The sequence below is a fragment of the Lycium ferocissimum genome, chromosome 7 (genome assembly GCF_029784015.1).
Source record: "Lycium ferocissimum isolate CSIRO_LF1 chromosome 7, AGI_CSIRO_Lferr_CH_V1, whole genome shotgun sequence".
Lineage (NCBI taxonomy): Eukaryota > Viridiplantae > Streptophyta > Magnoliopsida > Solanales > Solanaceae > Lycium > Lycium ferocissimum.
In genome coordinates, this window is record NC_081348.1 from 15,325,068 (window position 1) to 15,337,792 (window position 12,725).

The 12,725-nt window shown below is 33.0% G+C and overlaps 1 protein-coding gene across 4 annotated transcripts; it reads left to right on the top strand.

The window, feature by feature from the left end:
• Positions 1 to 4,772: 4,772 nt before the first annotated feature.
• On the top strand, positions 4,773 to 9,492 carry LOC132063507 (serine/threonine-protein kinase STN7, chloroplastic). 4 transcript variants are annotated; one of them, XM_059456068.1, is made up of 9 exons: positions 4,774 to 5,506; positions 5,608 to 5,712; positions 7,195 to 7,363; positions 7,440 to 7,533; positions 7,806 to 7,899; positions 7,981 to 8,037; positions 8,591 to 9,004; positions 9,127 to 9,244; positions 9,293 to 9,492. In XM_059456068.1, the coding sequence occupies exons 1-9, from the start codon at positions 4,925 to 4,927 to the stop codon at positions 9,337 to 9,339; spliced, it is 1,680 nt and encodes a 559-aa protein (XP_059312051.1). In that variant the 5' UTR covers positions 4,774 to 4,924; the 3' UTR covers positions 9,340 to 9,492. The 4 variants fall into 4 exon arrangements, with proteins under 4 accessions (XP_059312053.1, XP_059312051.1, XP_059312052.1 ...); XM_059456069.1 differs by having other exon boundaries at positions 5,611 to 5,712; positions 9,127 to 9,492; XM_059456067.1 differs by having other exon boundaries at positions 4,775 to 5,506; positions 9,127 to 9,492.
• Positions 9,493 to 12,725: the final 3,233 nt, after the last annotated feature.

Here is a 12,725-nt window from a genome sequence, read left to right on the forward strand (position 1 = left end):
AGACAGAACTATTTAAATACTTGAAATGGTTTCCACGGTTTTGGTTAAAACCAAAACCAAACCGAATAAAAAGACATTTTTTTTCTTCAATTTTCATTTGGTTTGGTTATGGTTCTTTTAAGCTTTGATAAATTATATACATAAATTTTTTTTTTTTTTTTTAGTTTTTCATAAATAATTATAAATATTTTATACCTTTTAATCATTTTTGATTTTTGGTCTACTTATTTCTAACAAAGAAAAATTTGTAAGGATACCGATGGAGAGGCTAATGATATGTATTTGATTTTGTTTCTTCTTCTTTTTCCGAATTTATACTTTTCTTTTTTTGTGCGAATGGGTCCGAAACTTCTAACATAAACAGAAAGGAATAAAAACTCAAGAATGGTAATGCCCTAATACTTCTTTCTGTTCGAGAAGTGCTATACCTGGCTTGGGATCATTACACGTGTTTTTTAATAAAATGGGAGAATCTGAAAGCCAAAACTCAAAGTTTTTTTATTTCATATATTTTCATTTTAAATAGTCTGTTTAATTAATATGTATGTTTGTAACAACAACTAAAAGCACCTATGCTCTACTTTATTTCCATGTGTATTAAGATAAAATGTATACTAATATCACATAGTTTTTATGGACTATAAATAAAATATGAATAAAAAAAGACATGTCTTTTTCAACTTTTTTGTTTTCTTGATAAGTCTCATGGGTCTTGTGCTCGAACTAACCAAACCGGTGGTTATTATTTTTTTAGTATCAACTATGGTTTTTTTTGTCTAAATTGTATGTTTTAATCAATCCACCCATTCAAAACCCTTGATTTAAGTAAGTTTTTTTTCTTCAATTTTTCATTTTCGTAGTCTTTTAAGCTTTGTATTTTTTATTTTTTTTTGCTTTTCTTTCTTTTCTAACAAAGAAAAATTTGTAGGATACCGATGGAGAGGCATGATAAGTAATTACTTAAACAGAAAGGAATAAATACTCAAGAAGAATTGTTCGAGAAGTCATGGCTTAGTAAACAAAATTGAAAGCCAAACTCATGGGAACAAAGCTGTTATACCAATAATAGTATGTATATATCATATTTTATGGACTAGAAATATATTAATCTTTTTATTTGTGCTCGAACTAGGGAATTTTTTAGTATCAACTATTTTTGTCAATGGTATGCTAATCAATCCACCCATTCAAAACGCGAAAGATCTCAAAAATTGGTGACGTTTTGTTTTGTTCATATAGCAAAAGTTTACATACGATAATACTGTTGCATTAGAATTAAACTTTGATTTTTTTTTTTTTCGTTTTGCTTTCAGATCAAAATATGTAAAAAAATTACAAGTATCTAATTAAATTTTGATGTTCATTTTCGCAGCACAGGTTAAGACAATATTCAATCATCAGATAATCGGACGATATTCAATCATCAGATAATCTCTAACTTCAATTCCCACTAATTTCAAATTCACATATGATAAAGACCACTATCTCCAGCTATGGTATATCACTATCGGAGATTCGAGAGTATGAGGAGAGGGAGAGGGACTAGAAGGCTGACTTTAGGATTGACACTAATTGAGTCATTCTTTATAGTATATTATGATGATTACAATTTTTTCCTTAGATGAAAAGATCAACACTATATGCAATGCAATATATAACGATTTACTGTCGAAAAAGTGGTGTTATTTATCTAGGAGGGATAGAATTTGGAATGAAGATATCCGGGACAAGGTGGGAGTGGCATCGATGGAGAACAAGATGCGCGAAGCGAGGCTGAGATGGTTTGGGCATGTGAAGAGGAGAGACACAGATGCTCCAGTGTGAAGGTGTGAGAGGTAATTGGCTATGGACGGTTTCAAGAGAGGTAAAGGGAGGCCGAAGAAGTATTGGGGAGAGGTGATTAGACAGGACATGACACAGTTTCAGCTTACCGAGGACATGACCTTAGATAGGAGGTTGTGGAGGACTCGGAAATTAGAGAGAGAAGGCTAGGTTGCTTATCTTTTCATCCTAGTAGTTGTAGTTTTGCTCATTCGTTTATTGCCATTTGATTTTACCTTATATTTTGTTGGGCCTTGTCTTTTGATTATCTTATTTATCTATGGTAGTTAATGCTCCTTTCTTTCCAATTTTGTTCTATCGTTTTCTCTCTTTTGTTATTCCTCGTTTTCATATTGTTTTTGATATGCTTGTCCCCTGTCGACTTTTTGTCTTGTTTTCTCTCTTGGTAAGTGTCTTTCGAAAGCTGTATTGCCTCACCTTTCAAAGGTGGGAGTTAATCTCTTGTCTACCTCCCCTCATACCCCACATTGTGGGATTCTACCGGGCATGTTGTTGTTGTTGTTGAGGATAGCTGTTTTCAAAAATTTCATCCGTTGTAATTTTTAGTAAGGTTTAGTGGATTTTTAGTTTTATGAAATTTATCATAACTGCGTATATGCAAATTTAGAGCATTGAAATTAATTTTTACCAGTTGATTAATAATTGGACTTAAAATAATATAATATAAAAATAATAGAAATTATTGCTAAAATGCTTAAGAAAATTACAATCGAAAAGCTTAGGAAGTTTTCACAGTAGGGATAATTAAATCTTCCTTTCCATTTTTCTTCATATAGTGTTTACAAGCAAAAAATGAGTACTGTTACTTCGAGTCATGTGCTCCTCTCAGGATTGAAAAATAAAAAGTCAAAAAACATTAAATGAGATAAAATAATTAATAATTAATTTTAGGTATGCAATAAATTTTATTTTAAATGCAAACACTTTAGAATATGTATGAAATTTAGGTATTTTTTTTTTTGCGCTACAAGTTAAGTAATAAGATGCTAAGTATACACGTGTCCGAAAACTAGTTAGATAATAAGTAAATGACAATTTTTTTTTTTTAAAAGGTAACGACACCATCACACCAAATCGATCGTTACATAAAATGGGACTTTTCGTCATTACATACAATAAAATTTAAGTAATAATCAAAACAAACATTGTACTTAGTAGGCGTTTGGACATGAGATGAATCAGCGTTTGGACATACGATTTCATCTATGATTTCATCTCACGAGATGAAATCCCAAATCATCCAAAAAGACATGATTTGAGATTTGAAATCATGATTTCAAAAAATATAAATGTAAAATTTGACCCATACGTTTATATTATGTAAAAAAAAAAATAAGTTGGTAAATATATTTATCAATCATGTTTATTATGATATATTGTTTGTAAAAAAAGACGTAAGTTGGTAGTTAAAATTATTATATTATGTATATATGTAGATGTTCTTCAACCGTGTATTTACCTTTTAGAATTTTTAGATATATTGTTAAATGTATATGAGATGATTATATTAAAAAGTAGTTACATTACTATTCATGTTCAATTTTCCTTTTTATTGAACTAAAGTTTGATCAATTGATGTTGTATTTTTTAGAAAGGTCTTCTAGTAGCATATTAATTTTATTATGAACTATGATTTACTCATTTAGTAAGATTTTATAAGATTTGAGAAAATTTTGATGGTTTTCACAACTTGTGAATTTTTATGTTTATAAAAAAGCTTCAACTTAGAAATCCAAATCGCGTAATCAAACGTGATTTCATCATGATTTAAATACAAATTTCATGAGATGAAATCATGTCCAAACGGCTCCTTAAACTAACAACACAATACAATAGAAAATTCATTTCACTCCATCAGACCAAGTTTCATTCTAATACAAAAAAGATAAATGCTCAAACTAGCCGATGACTACAAATTCATTTTCACACCTCGACGGTTAACCACAAAAATGGTCCATCGCCTTAATAAAACCTCCATTTCACCAACCCAAATCTCCCAAATCCAAGCTCAACTAATCCACCACAATCTCCATTTCAACACCAGCATAGCCCACAACTTCATCACCACTTGCCAATCTTTAAATCTCTTATAGCTTACACCCTTTACACCAAACTAATCAAGAAACCCCACATCTTCATTTGCAACACATTAATTCAAGCACTTCCCATTCCCAAATCCCCATATCTTTTTTAGGGTAAGGTGCTAAATATCTTTCTTGATTTCTTATTTAGAGGCGGATATCACGCCATTATAAAAGTGGATATATATATATCTTGATAGTTATAAAATGATGCTTAAATATCTCTTTTATTGATTGAATTTTTTTTTAAAAAATCATTTAAATTATTTTTTAATTAAAAAAATGTCACGTTACTTTAAAAAAAAGTCTATCCATTTTTTTTTCAGTAGACATACTATTCATTTTTTTTCAGTAGACATACTTTTCTAAAGCCACATAGTAATTTTTTTCTGATGGATCGGATCTGGTTCATTTAAAAAAATAGATAGACTTATTTTTAATAGCGCCAAAATTTATCGGAACGTTCTCCATAAAAAAATAGTGAAAATTGACTCACCAGATAGTTGTAATGTAACTCAGGACCATAAAAATCTTTCCTTTGTTACTTAAATAATACTCTTTCTGTTTCAATTTATGTGATGATATTTAACTAAATAAAATATTTGAGAAATTAAAAAAAAATTTAAAATTTATGATCTAAAATAAGTCATACACATATGTATATGTATGACTATAAATCTATCTCTTGAATATTTTAAAGTTTAGATTATTGATAAAATGTATAACTACCATTCTTTTCTGAACGGACGAAAAAAAGATCACATAAATCTGGAGGAAATGTTACACGTGTAATATTTAGAAAAAAAGGAGTAAATATGTGATATAGATAGAGAGAGCCAATAAGTGAAACTATGTGTCATTTGTGGCCGAGGATTTTCGCCAATCTAATCAAGCACTTGGCTCCACAAACAAGAAAGCATACAGCTAAAGAATATCTTGCTAAAACAAACCTGAGAAACCAAAGCTAAAAAGGAAGTTTGTGATCGGACTAAAGTAAAGCCATGGCTGCAGTAGGCATAGGTGGAGTAGCAGTACTCCACTCTTCATTTCTCGGGAGCAAACTCAAGCCCAAGCCTTTATGTTTGTCGATACCATTGAAGAAAGAATGGAAAAATTCAAGGATAATTAGCTTTAGCTTTGCACATGACGTATTTCTTGGAGTTGGAGTAGGACTACCATGTACAGTAATGGAGTGTGGTGATATAATATATAGAAGCACACTACCTAAGTCAAATGAGATCACAGTTACTATTCCTGGTGTTATTTTGGCTTTGGGTACACTCTCTTATCTCTGGGCTACACCTGGTGTTGCTCCTGGTTTCTTTGATATGTTTGTTCTTGCCTTTCTTGAAAGATTCTGGAGATCTACTTATAAGAAGGATGATATTGTTTTGGGAAAGAAATTAGGTGAGGGATCATTTGGTTCTGTTTATAGAGTTTCTTTGGCTAAAAACAATAAGGGGAGTGGTGATTTAGTCTTAAAAAGAGCAACTGAATATGGAGCTGTGGAAATATGGATGAATGAACGTGTGCGTAGAGCTTGTGCTAATAGTTGTGCTGATTTTCTCTATGGCTTTCTAGAGGTAGTGTTTCTTTTGATTGATATCCATTATGATCACATGCATTTTATTTTATTTTTGGATATAACTACAAACTAACTCTTCTAAGTTATTTATGTTTAAAGAAGAGTACTTCTTCAAAGAAAGAAGCAGAGTATTGGCTCCTTTGGCGTTTCGAAGGGGAAGCTACACTTGCTGATTTGATGCAGAGTAGAGATTTTCCCTACAATGTAGGTATTTTCTCTCTTGTTAGCTACAAGCTTTTATATGTAGGTTTAATGCACATTTGTCTAGTTCTACACATCATGAAGCTCCATTAGTTACTTGCATAAAAAAAGATTTTCTCATTCGCCCTCGCGGTAAATATTCACTAATTTACAATTTAAGCAGAGACAGCATTGACCTGGATAGATAGTTAAGAAAGTATTTCCCGATTTCATTACGAACGAAATTACAGCTTTGTGCTTATACCATTGCGATTGAAGCGATTGTACAGATTGTGAAAGGATCTTAGTTTCTCAGGGTCTTTCCCTCTGAGAGAAAAGGGAAGATAGAATCTGAAGAATATATAGTTGTCAAAGGATCATTTGTTGTTTGAGGGTGAGCTCCATTGGTCTAAATTAGTCTCCTAAAATCCTTGTGTGATAACAATGTTTTCTATTGAATCTCAGTTCAGATATAAGAGAAATATCCTTCATTTTAGGCATTTACATGTTAAGGGAAATTAGCAAATATAGAGCTGCGAAGAATGCTTTCTTATTTCCATAGTGAAAGTATATCATAGATAATGATAGAGTGAAAGGATAAAAGGATGTTATATAAAACACTTAGATAATGCAACTCTCCGCTAATTGAAAAGAGATAAACAATATGAAGAAAATGCCCTCCTGTCCTAATTGAGAAAAGATACTACAGAAAGTTATCCATGAACATTGCATTGATAAAACTACCTCCTCAAGTTAAGATATATAATAAATGCTGTCATTTAAGCCTAATTATCTGATCGGACTGTGTTTATATATATTCAATGAAGCATATCCAAAATTATTACACCTGTGACCCCAAAGGTTTCAAAGTTGAACAATCGCATATGTGAGTTATTATAATTTGAAGGATCGTAATTTCTCATGTGCCTCTTATTGAGTTGCTTGGAATGGTGAATTACTAAATTCTGATCATTCCTCTCAACGGAACATTATTGTTTATCTACTTAAATGTTCAAAGCAATCTTTGACACAATTAAGCTGTAAATTTTTTTCCCAAAGACTTTGAGGCATTTGAGCTATATTAGGAGCCAAATGACCCTATTTTAAATAATTTACTTACTCTACATTGTGGGAGGAAATTTTGATAATCTATCCTTGTATACAGATACAGTTAAATAACAGAACCCAATGGAAGCAAATAATTGACATAGACAACATCAACTAGTTGAAACTACTGCTTAGTTATTATGTGTGCACTTACATTAGATTGTGTTTATCATGACTGTCGAGATTATATGATGGTCTAGAGATCAGTGAATATTATCTTAGAAAAGTTCTGAGACAAATTATCGAGTATTGGGAATAAAAAGACTGAAATGAGATAAAGGAAACCCGACACTGACTAGTTTCTGGTTGGGGTGGAGTTGTTGTTGTAAGCAAAAGTTACTATCTGATTTCTTCTCTCACTCTCTCTTTCATTGGATGACTTATTAAATGAATCATCAGGTGGAAGCATTGATCCTTGGAGAGGTTCAGGACTTACCCAAGGGTTTGGATAGAGAAAATAAAATCATTCAGACAATTATGGGACAACTCCTATTTGCTTTGGATGGTCTTCACTCCACAGGGATAGTGCATAGAGATATTAAGCCTCAAAACATAATTTTCTCTCAAGGTAAACTGTCTTGTTAACATTTATGGTTGAGTTTGATTGTGTAACTAATCCATTCTTGTCTCTCTCTCTCAAGCAGGTTCCCGAACGTTCAAAATAATTGATCTTGGAGCTGCAGCGGATTTGAGAGTAGGGATCAATTATATTCCTAAGGAGTTTCTTTTAGATCCAAGGTAATATCCGAAATTTCTTGTTCAAAACATTCTATTTTACTTACAGTAATACTGCTAGATCTATATGTTTTCATTCTCTGACCTACTCTACATTTTGTTTCTTGAAACTAATTATCCCCTTGATAAAAGAGGTAAAACTTTCCATCAGTTAAACATGTGGCATACAATAATAGCTTATAATTCTCAGCTCATACTGATGTCTTCTTATCATTCTTTTCGGTTATTCTTTTTGGTTTACTTGCTTTTCTAATTGTCTGTCTTTGGTGGTCAAGATATGCTGCACCAGAGCAATATATTATGAGCACACAAACCCCTTCTGCTCCATCTGCTCCAGTTGCAACTGCCCTTTCCCCAGTACTATGGCAGGTACGTTTGATGACCAGTCACTCACTTTTGGCCCATTACCTCTTTTTTGTCCATAAAATTAACTCTTTGTTATGCTAACAGCTGAATCTCCCAGACAGATTTGACATCTACAGTGTCGGTCTCATATTCCTGCAAATGGTTAGTTTCAAATCAAAAGCTTTTTACTATTAATATTTCTTAGACAAAATTTAGCTCTTCCTGGAGACTCTAGACATTTGAGTTCAGGCTACAACTACAAGGAAGTGAATTTCAGCTCCTTTTAGTTTTTCTTAAATAATCTAGAGAATATCATTTCCTTTTGAGTACATGATGTGATTCTTTAAGTTAAGAAAGAACTAGTCAACTAGAATCTTGAACTTTAAGCGAAAACAGTGGTTGGAAGTTTGATATCAAAAAACTGATGTATCTCGTGATGTAGAACACGGAATCAAGTGTTTCTAAAATGAGGTGAAAGATGAGAGCCGGAACTAGGATATTAACTACTCACTCGTTCAAAAGTAAGCAACGCGTGCCTAGGAAGAAGATAAACTATGATCTGATTTTGATGGGGAAGATGCGCGCTCTTGAATGATCAAACGATTTGTAGTTCCTAAAGTCACCACTTGAAATCAATGCTAATATGTGTTACGGTCCGAAATAGGTTAAATCCTAATATTTGTTTCTTCACTTTCTATTGTTTGTTCCATCATAGGCATTCCCAGGATTACGCAGTGACAACAGTCTCATTCAATTCAACCGACAGCTGAAGAGATGTGAGTATGATTTAGTTTCGTGGAGACAGACTGTAGAGCCTCGTGCTGGCCCTGAACTTAGGAAAGGCTTCGAGTTGTTAGATTTGGATGGTGGAATAGGGTGGGAGCTATTAACATCTATGGTTCGTTTCAAAGCACGCCAAAGAATTAGTGCAAAGACAGCTTTAGCTCATCCTTACTTTGACAGAGAAGGTCTACTAGCCTTGTCCGTCATTCAGAACCTAAAGCTGCAATTATTCCGGGCTACACAACAAGACTATAGTGAAGCTGCAAACTGGGTTGTTCAACTAATGGCAAAATCAGGAACAGAACAAGGTGGCGGCTTCACTGAAGCGCAACTTCAGGAGCTTAGGGTGTGTATTCTCATCCCATATATGTATTACTAGACCAACTTTATCTGTTGAAAATCTAACTTTTTCAAACTACTACAGGATCATTTCCTCATACGCTTTGTTTTTCCATCTGATATTTACAGGAAATAGAGCCTAAGAAGAAGAAGTCAAGTGCACAGAGGAATGCTCTTGCATCAGCTCTTCGGGTTCAACGGAAAATTCTGAGAACCCTGAATGAGAGTATGGATGAGCTTAGCAGACAAAGGAAAAGCTTATGGTGGAGCAGATGGATTCCAAGAGAGGAATAAAAAAGGAAAAGCTTATGGTGGAGCAGATGGATTCCAAGAGAGGAATAAAATCAGTAAATAAATATGTACAAAATAGTTTTAGTACTTTGTCAAGTCCATAGAGCTTACTAGTTTTCATTCTCATCTGACAATGTAAAGCAATTTTTGAACATAAGAGTTTTATTTATAAAAAGTGAAAATATACCGTTGTTTTACTTTTTATTTATAGAAAGATATCTAGTTATCTGTAGCCAGGTAAAATTGACAGAAACCAGAGAACGTGGTTGCTTCTGCAGAAAATCCTTAACTTAGTTCATGTGGGCTCTTTGCCAACAGAAAGCTTTATTGCTTTCAAATTGATAGAGTAATATTTCTTTTTCTCTTCAATAAAATGCTAATGATATATGCATTGCAAAATTGGAAGAGTCTGTGTTTGGGGTTCTTTATTGTGATGTAGCCTTTTTATCTTATGCATTAGTAGCATATGCATCTTTGATGTAAGCCTGAGGTTAGATGATCTCCATGACATCTTACAAGTGAAATTTAAAGCACTATGTTTACCGCATATATGTCTGATATTCAAAGAAAGAGAAGCAAGGCATGGTATTTACGGCAAGACACAGCTTTGTGGTAAATTTATTTTTCTTTATTTTTTTTTAAAGTTTAGAGTAACAAAAAGATATTAAATTATATTTATATGATGCCGAATACATGTTTGTCGTCATTTAATCAGGAAAAACTCTCAAAAGTTGTATCATCTAGGCCATATGGAAGATTTATTTTTAAAAGAAACTATAGCAATCCATTAGTAATATTTTAGAGAATTGAAATCGTGAAAAAAAAAATGGCAGTAAGAAAAAGGAGATTGTGTAGAAAAGTCATTTCCAAAGACTTTTTTTGATTCTTTTCCCAAAGACTAGCTTCTGGTATGATAATTGGACAGGAAATGGTGCTACGGCAAGGATCTGTCCAGAACATGCTCATTCAATCAACACTGGAATCAACAGATTCTTTTACAACAGATAATGGAACATTCATGGCTACAAACTATTGTTCCTGATTGGCTTCTTCAGCAGATCATCAACATCAAAATTGGGAGTCCAAGCAGAAAGGATTTTCTTTATTGGAGACCATCCAATGATGGAATTTTCTCCAACAAAACTGCCTGGGGCATCATCAGAGATCGCAAACAAAAGGATCCTTACTATTTAATATCTGGCATCATAATGTTCCATTTAAAATATCCATTCTATCTTGGAGGTTGTTAAAAGCTAAACTTCCTTTTAATGATCTTGTTTGCAGGTTTGGGAATGGGACACACTGCAATGTCTATGTTGTTCCACACCTATCACTGAGACCATCCAACATCTCTTTGTAGACAGTGAGCCTGCTCAGATTCTATGGAGATTTTTTGGACAACCAATGGGAATAAAATACCAAAGCAAAGCAATGGGAGGTTTTCATAATGATTGGTGGAACAATCATGCCAAAAATTGATTTTTCAAGTTGTTCCGGTGTTAATTTGTTGGGAGCTTTGGAACACTAGATGTGCATGCAAATATGTAAAGCAAAAGAAGTTCTATCCTAGAAGAATGGAGCAACAAATCAACTGGAACATCATGGCGGTATTGAAGAAGACTTTTCCTAAATGCAATTTTGAAGATAACTGGAAGGTTCTTTGTGACTAGGTAGAGAGGCTAAGGCCTCAAATCATTTCCAGAACTGTGATATGGTCCAAACCTCAGGAAGGAAGTTGTATGATTAATACTGATGGGAGCTTCATGCCACATAATTGAAGAGCTGGTATTGGTGGTATTGTCAGGAACAATGCAGGGGATTTCTTGTTTGCATTTGCTGCCCCAGTTAAGTGCACAGATCACAACATTGCCGAGGCATTAGCTGCTTTTTTTATTTCAAAAATGATCAAACACAGTGGTGATAACTGTTGGACTATTGAGATGGACTCTTTAGTAGTTATTGATATGGTAGAAAAAATCCAACAATCTTAATCTGAAGACTATAGTGGAGGACACTAATTCCAGGATTGATAATATTGATGTTAACTTTTCTCACTACCATAGAGAGGCCAATCAGGTTGCGGATTTCTTAGCAAAACTGGCCACTAACATCAATAAGCAAATCATTTACTAAAGAATTGACCAGATGCCGAGAGGTGCTAAAGGCCTTTATTTTTTGGATAGGATGCAGCTTCCTAGTATCAGGATTATATATGACAAGGCCAACTTTTTTGTTAGCGAAAATTGTATAGTTGGATCTCTCAGGAATGTTTAATCTCACAGATTAAGCATTCCCGATTTTTGCTATGATTGCTTGCAATCAGTGTTGTATATCAGGGGTAAGAAAAAAAAAAATTGTGTTCTATACAGCTCCTCCCAGGACTTCCTGCTGGGAACGCAGCATCACTATTCATATTCACATATAAACTATGTGTTATTGAAGTATCAAATAATAAGGAAACTGTTAACCTCAATATTAGATATGTTAGAAGAACCGCATCATTAAAAGGCATACTAATTCAGTTGATTATGTACAACTACAAACTATAATAGTAATCGACAATCAAGTCATTCGACTTGGCTTAATATTCATTAATTTCAGCTTGTATTTTTCTTTCGAATTTTAATTACTCATTGTTTACGTATTTTAGTATTAGAGAAAAGCTGGTAATTAATATTCATTAATTTCAGCTTGTATTTTTCTTTCATTTTTTATTTTTTCTTTTAATTTTTTTTCTCTTTCTTTACTTCTCCTCATTCTCATTGTTTACGTATTTTAGTATTATCAAAAAGTTTGTAATGATTCACCGCAAGGTGTCAAACAAGAAATTGATTAGGTTGGCCTTCATATACACACAATTTCATTAGGATATCGTGCAATGTCTTCATGTGTCATTTGTTCTTTAGGAAGTATAGGGGGAGTGAGTAGATTCATTTCTCCTCCACCAATGAAACTAATAAATAATTAAGTGTGTGTATATGTAATATTTTCTTTTGTTAATATGCTTTTCCTTTCCAAAATAATTCCGAAAATGGAATACTAATACTCAATATAGAAATAGTGAAAATTGACAAATGACAATCCACAGGTGGCACTTGCATTTCTTTAGGCATTTTAATCCTTTACGTATAATGTTCCAACTTGGCTATCTAACAACAATTCAAAGGCACCAAAGGAAACACCTCATTATTAGTCAGATGCTTTCCTTTCCAAAATACTATCTTCGAACACTCGAAAATCACCTCAATGTATTAAGTTTTTGTCCCCCGTGCATAACTAAAGACCGAGAGAGAAGATCAAGAGAAAACAATAAATTGGTAGTACCGACATGATGAACTTTCGATAATGTTCCAACTCACATGCTTAATCTCGGTTTACAAATTAACCTTGGTAACAATAACAATTGAAGTTAACACAAATAACAATTGAAAATTGAT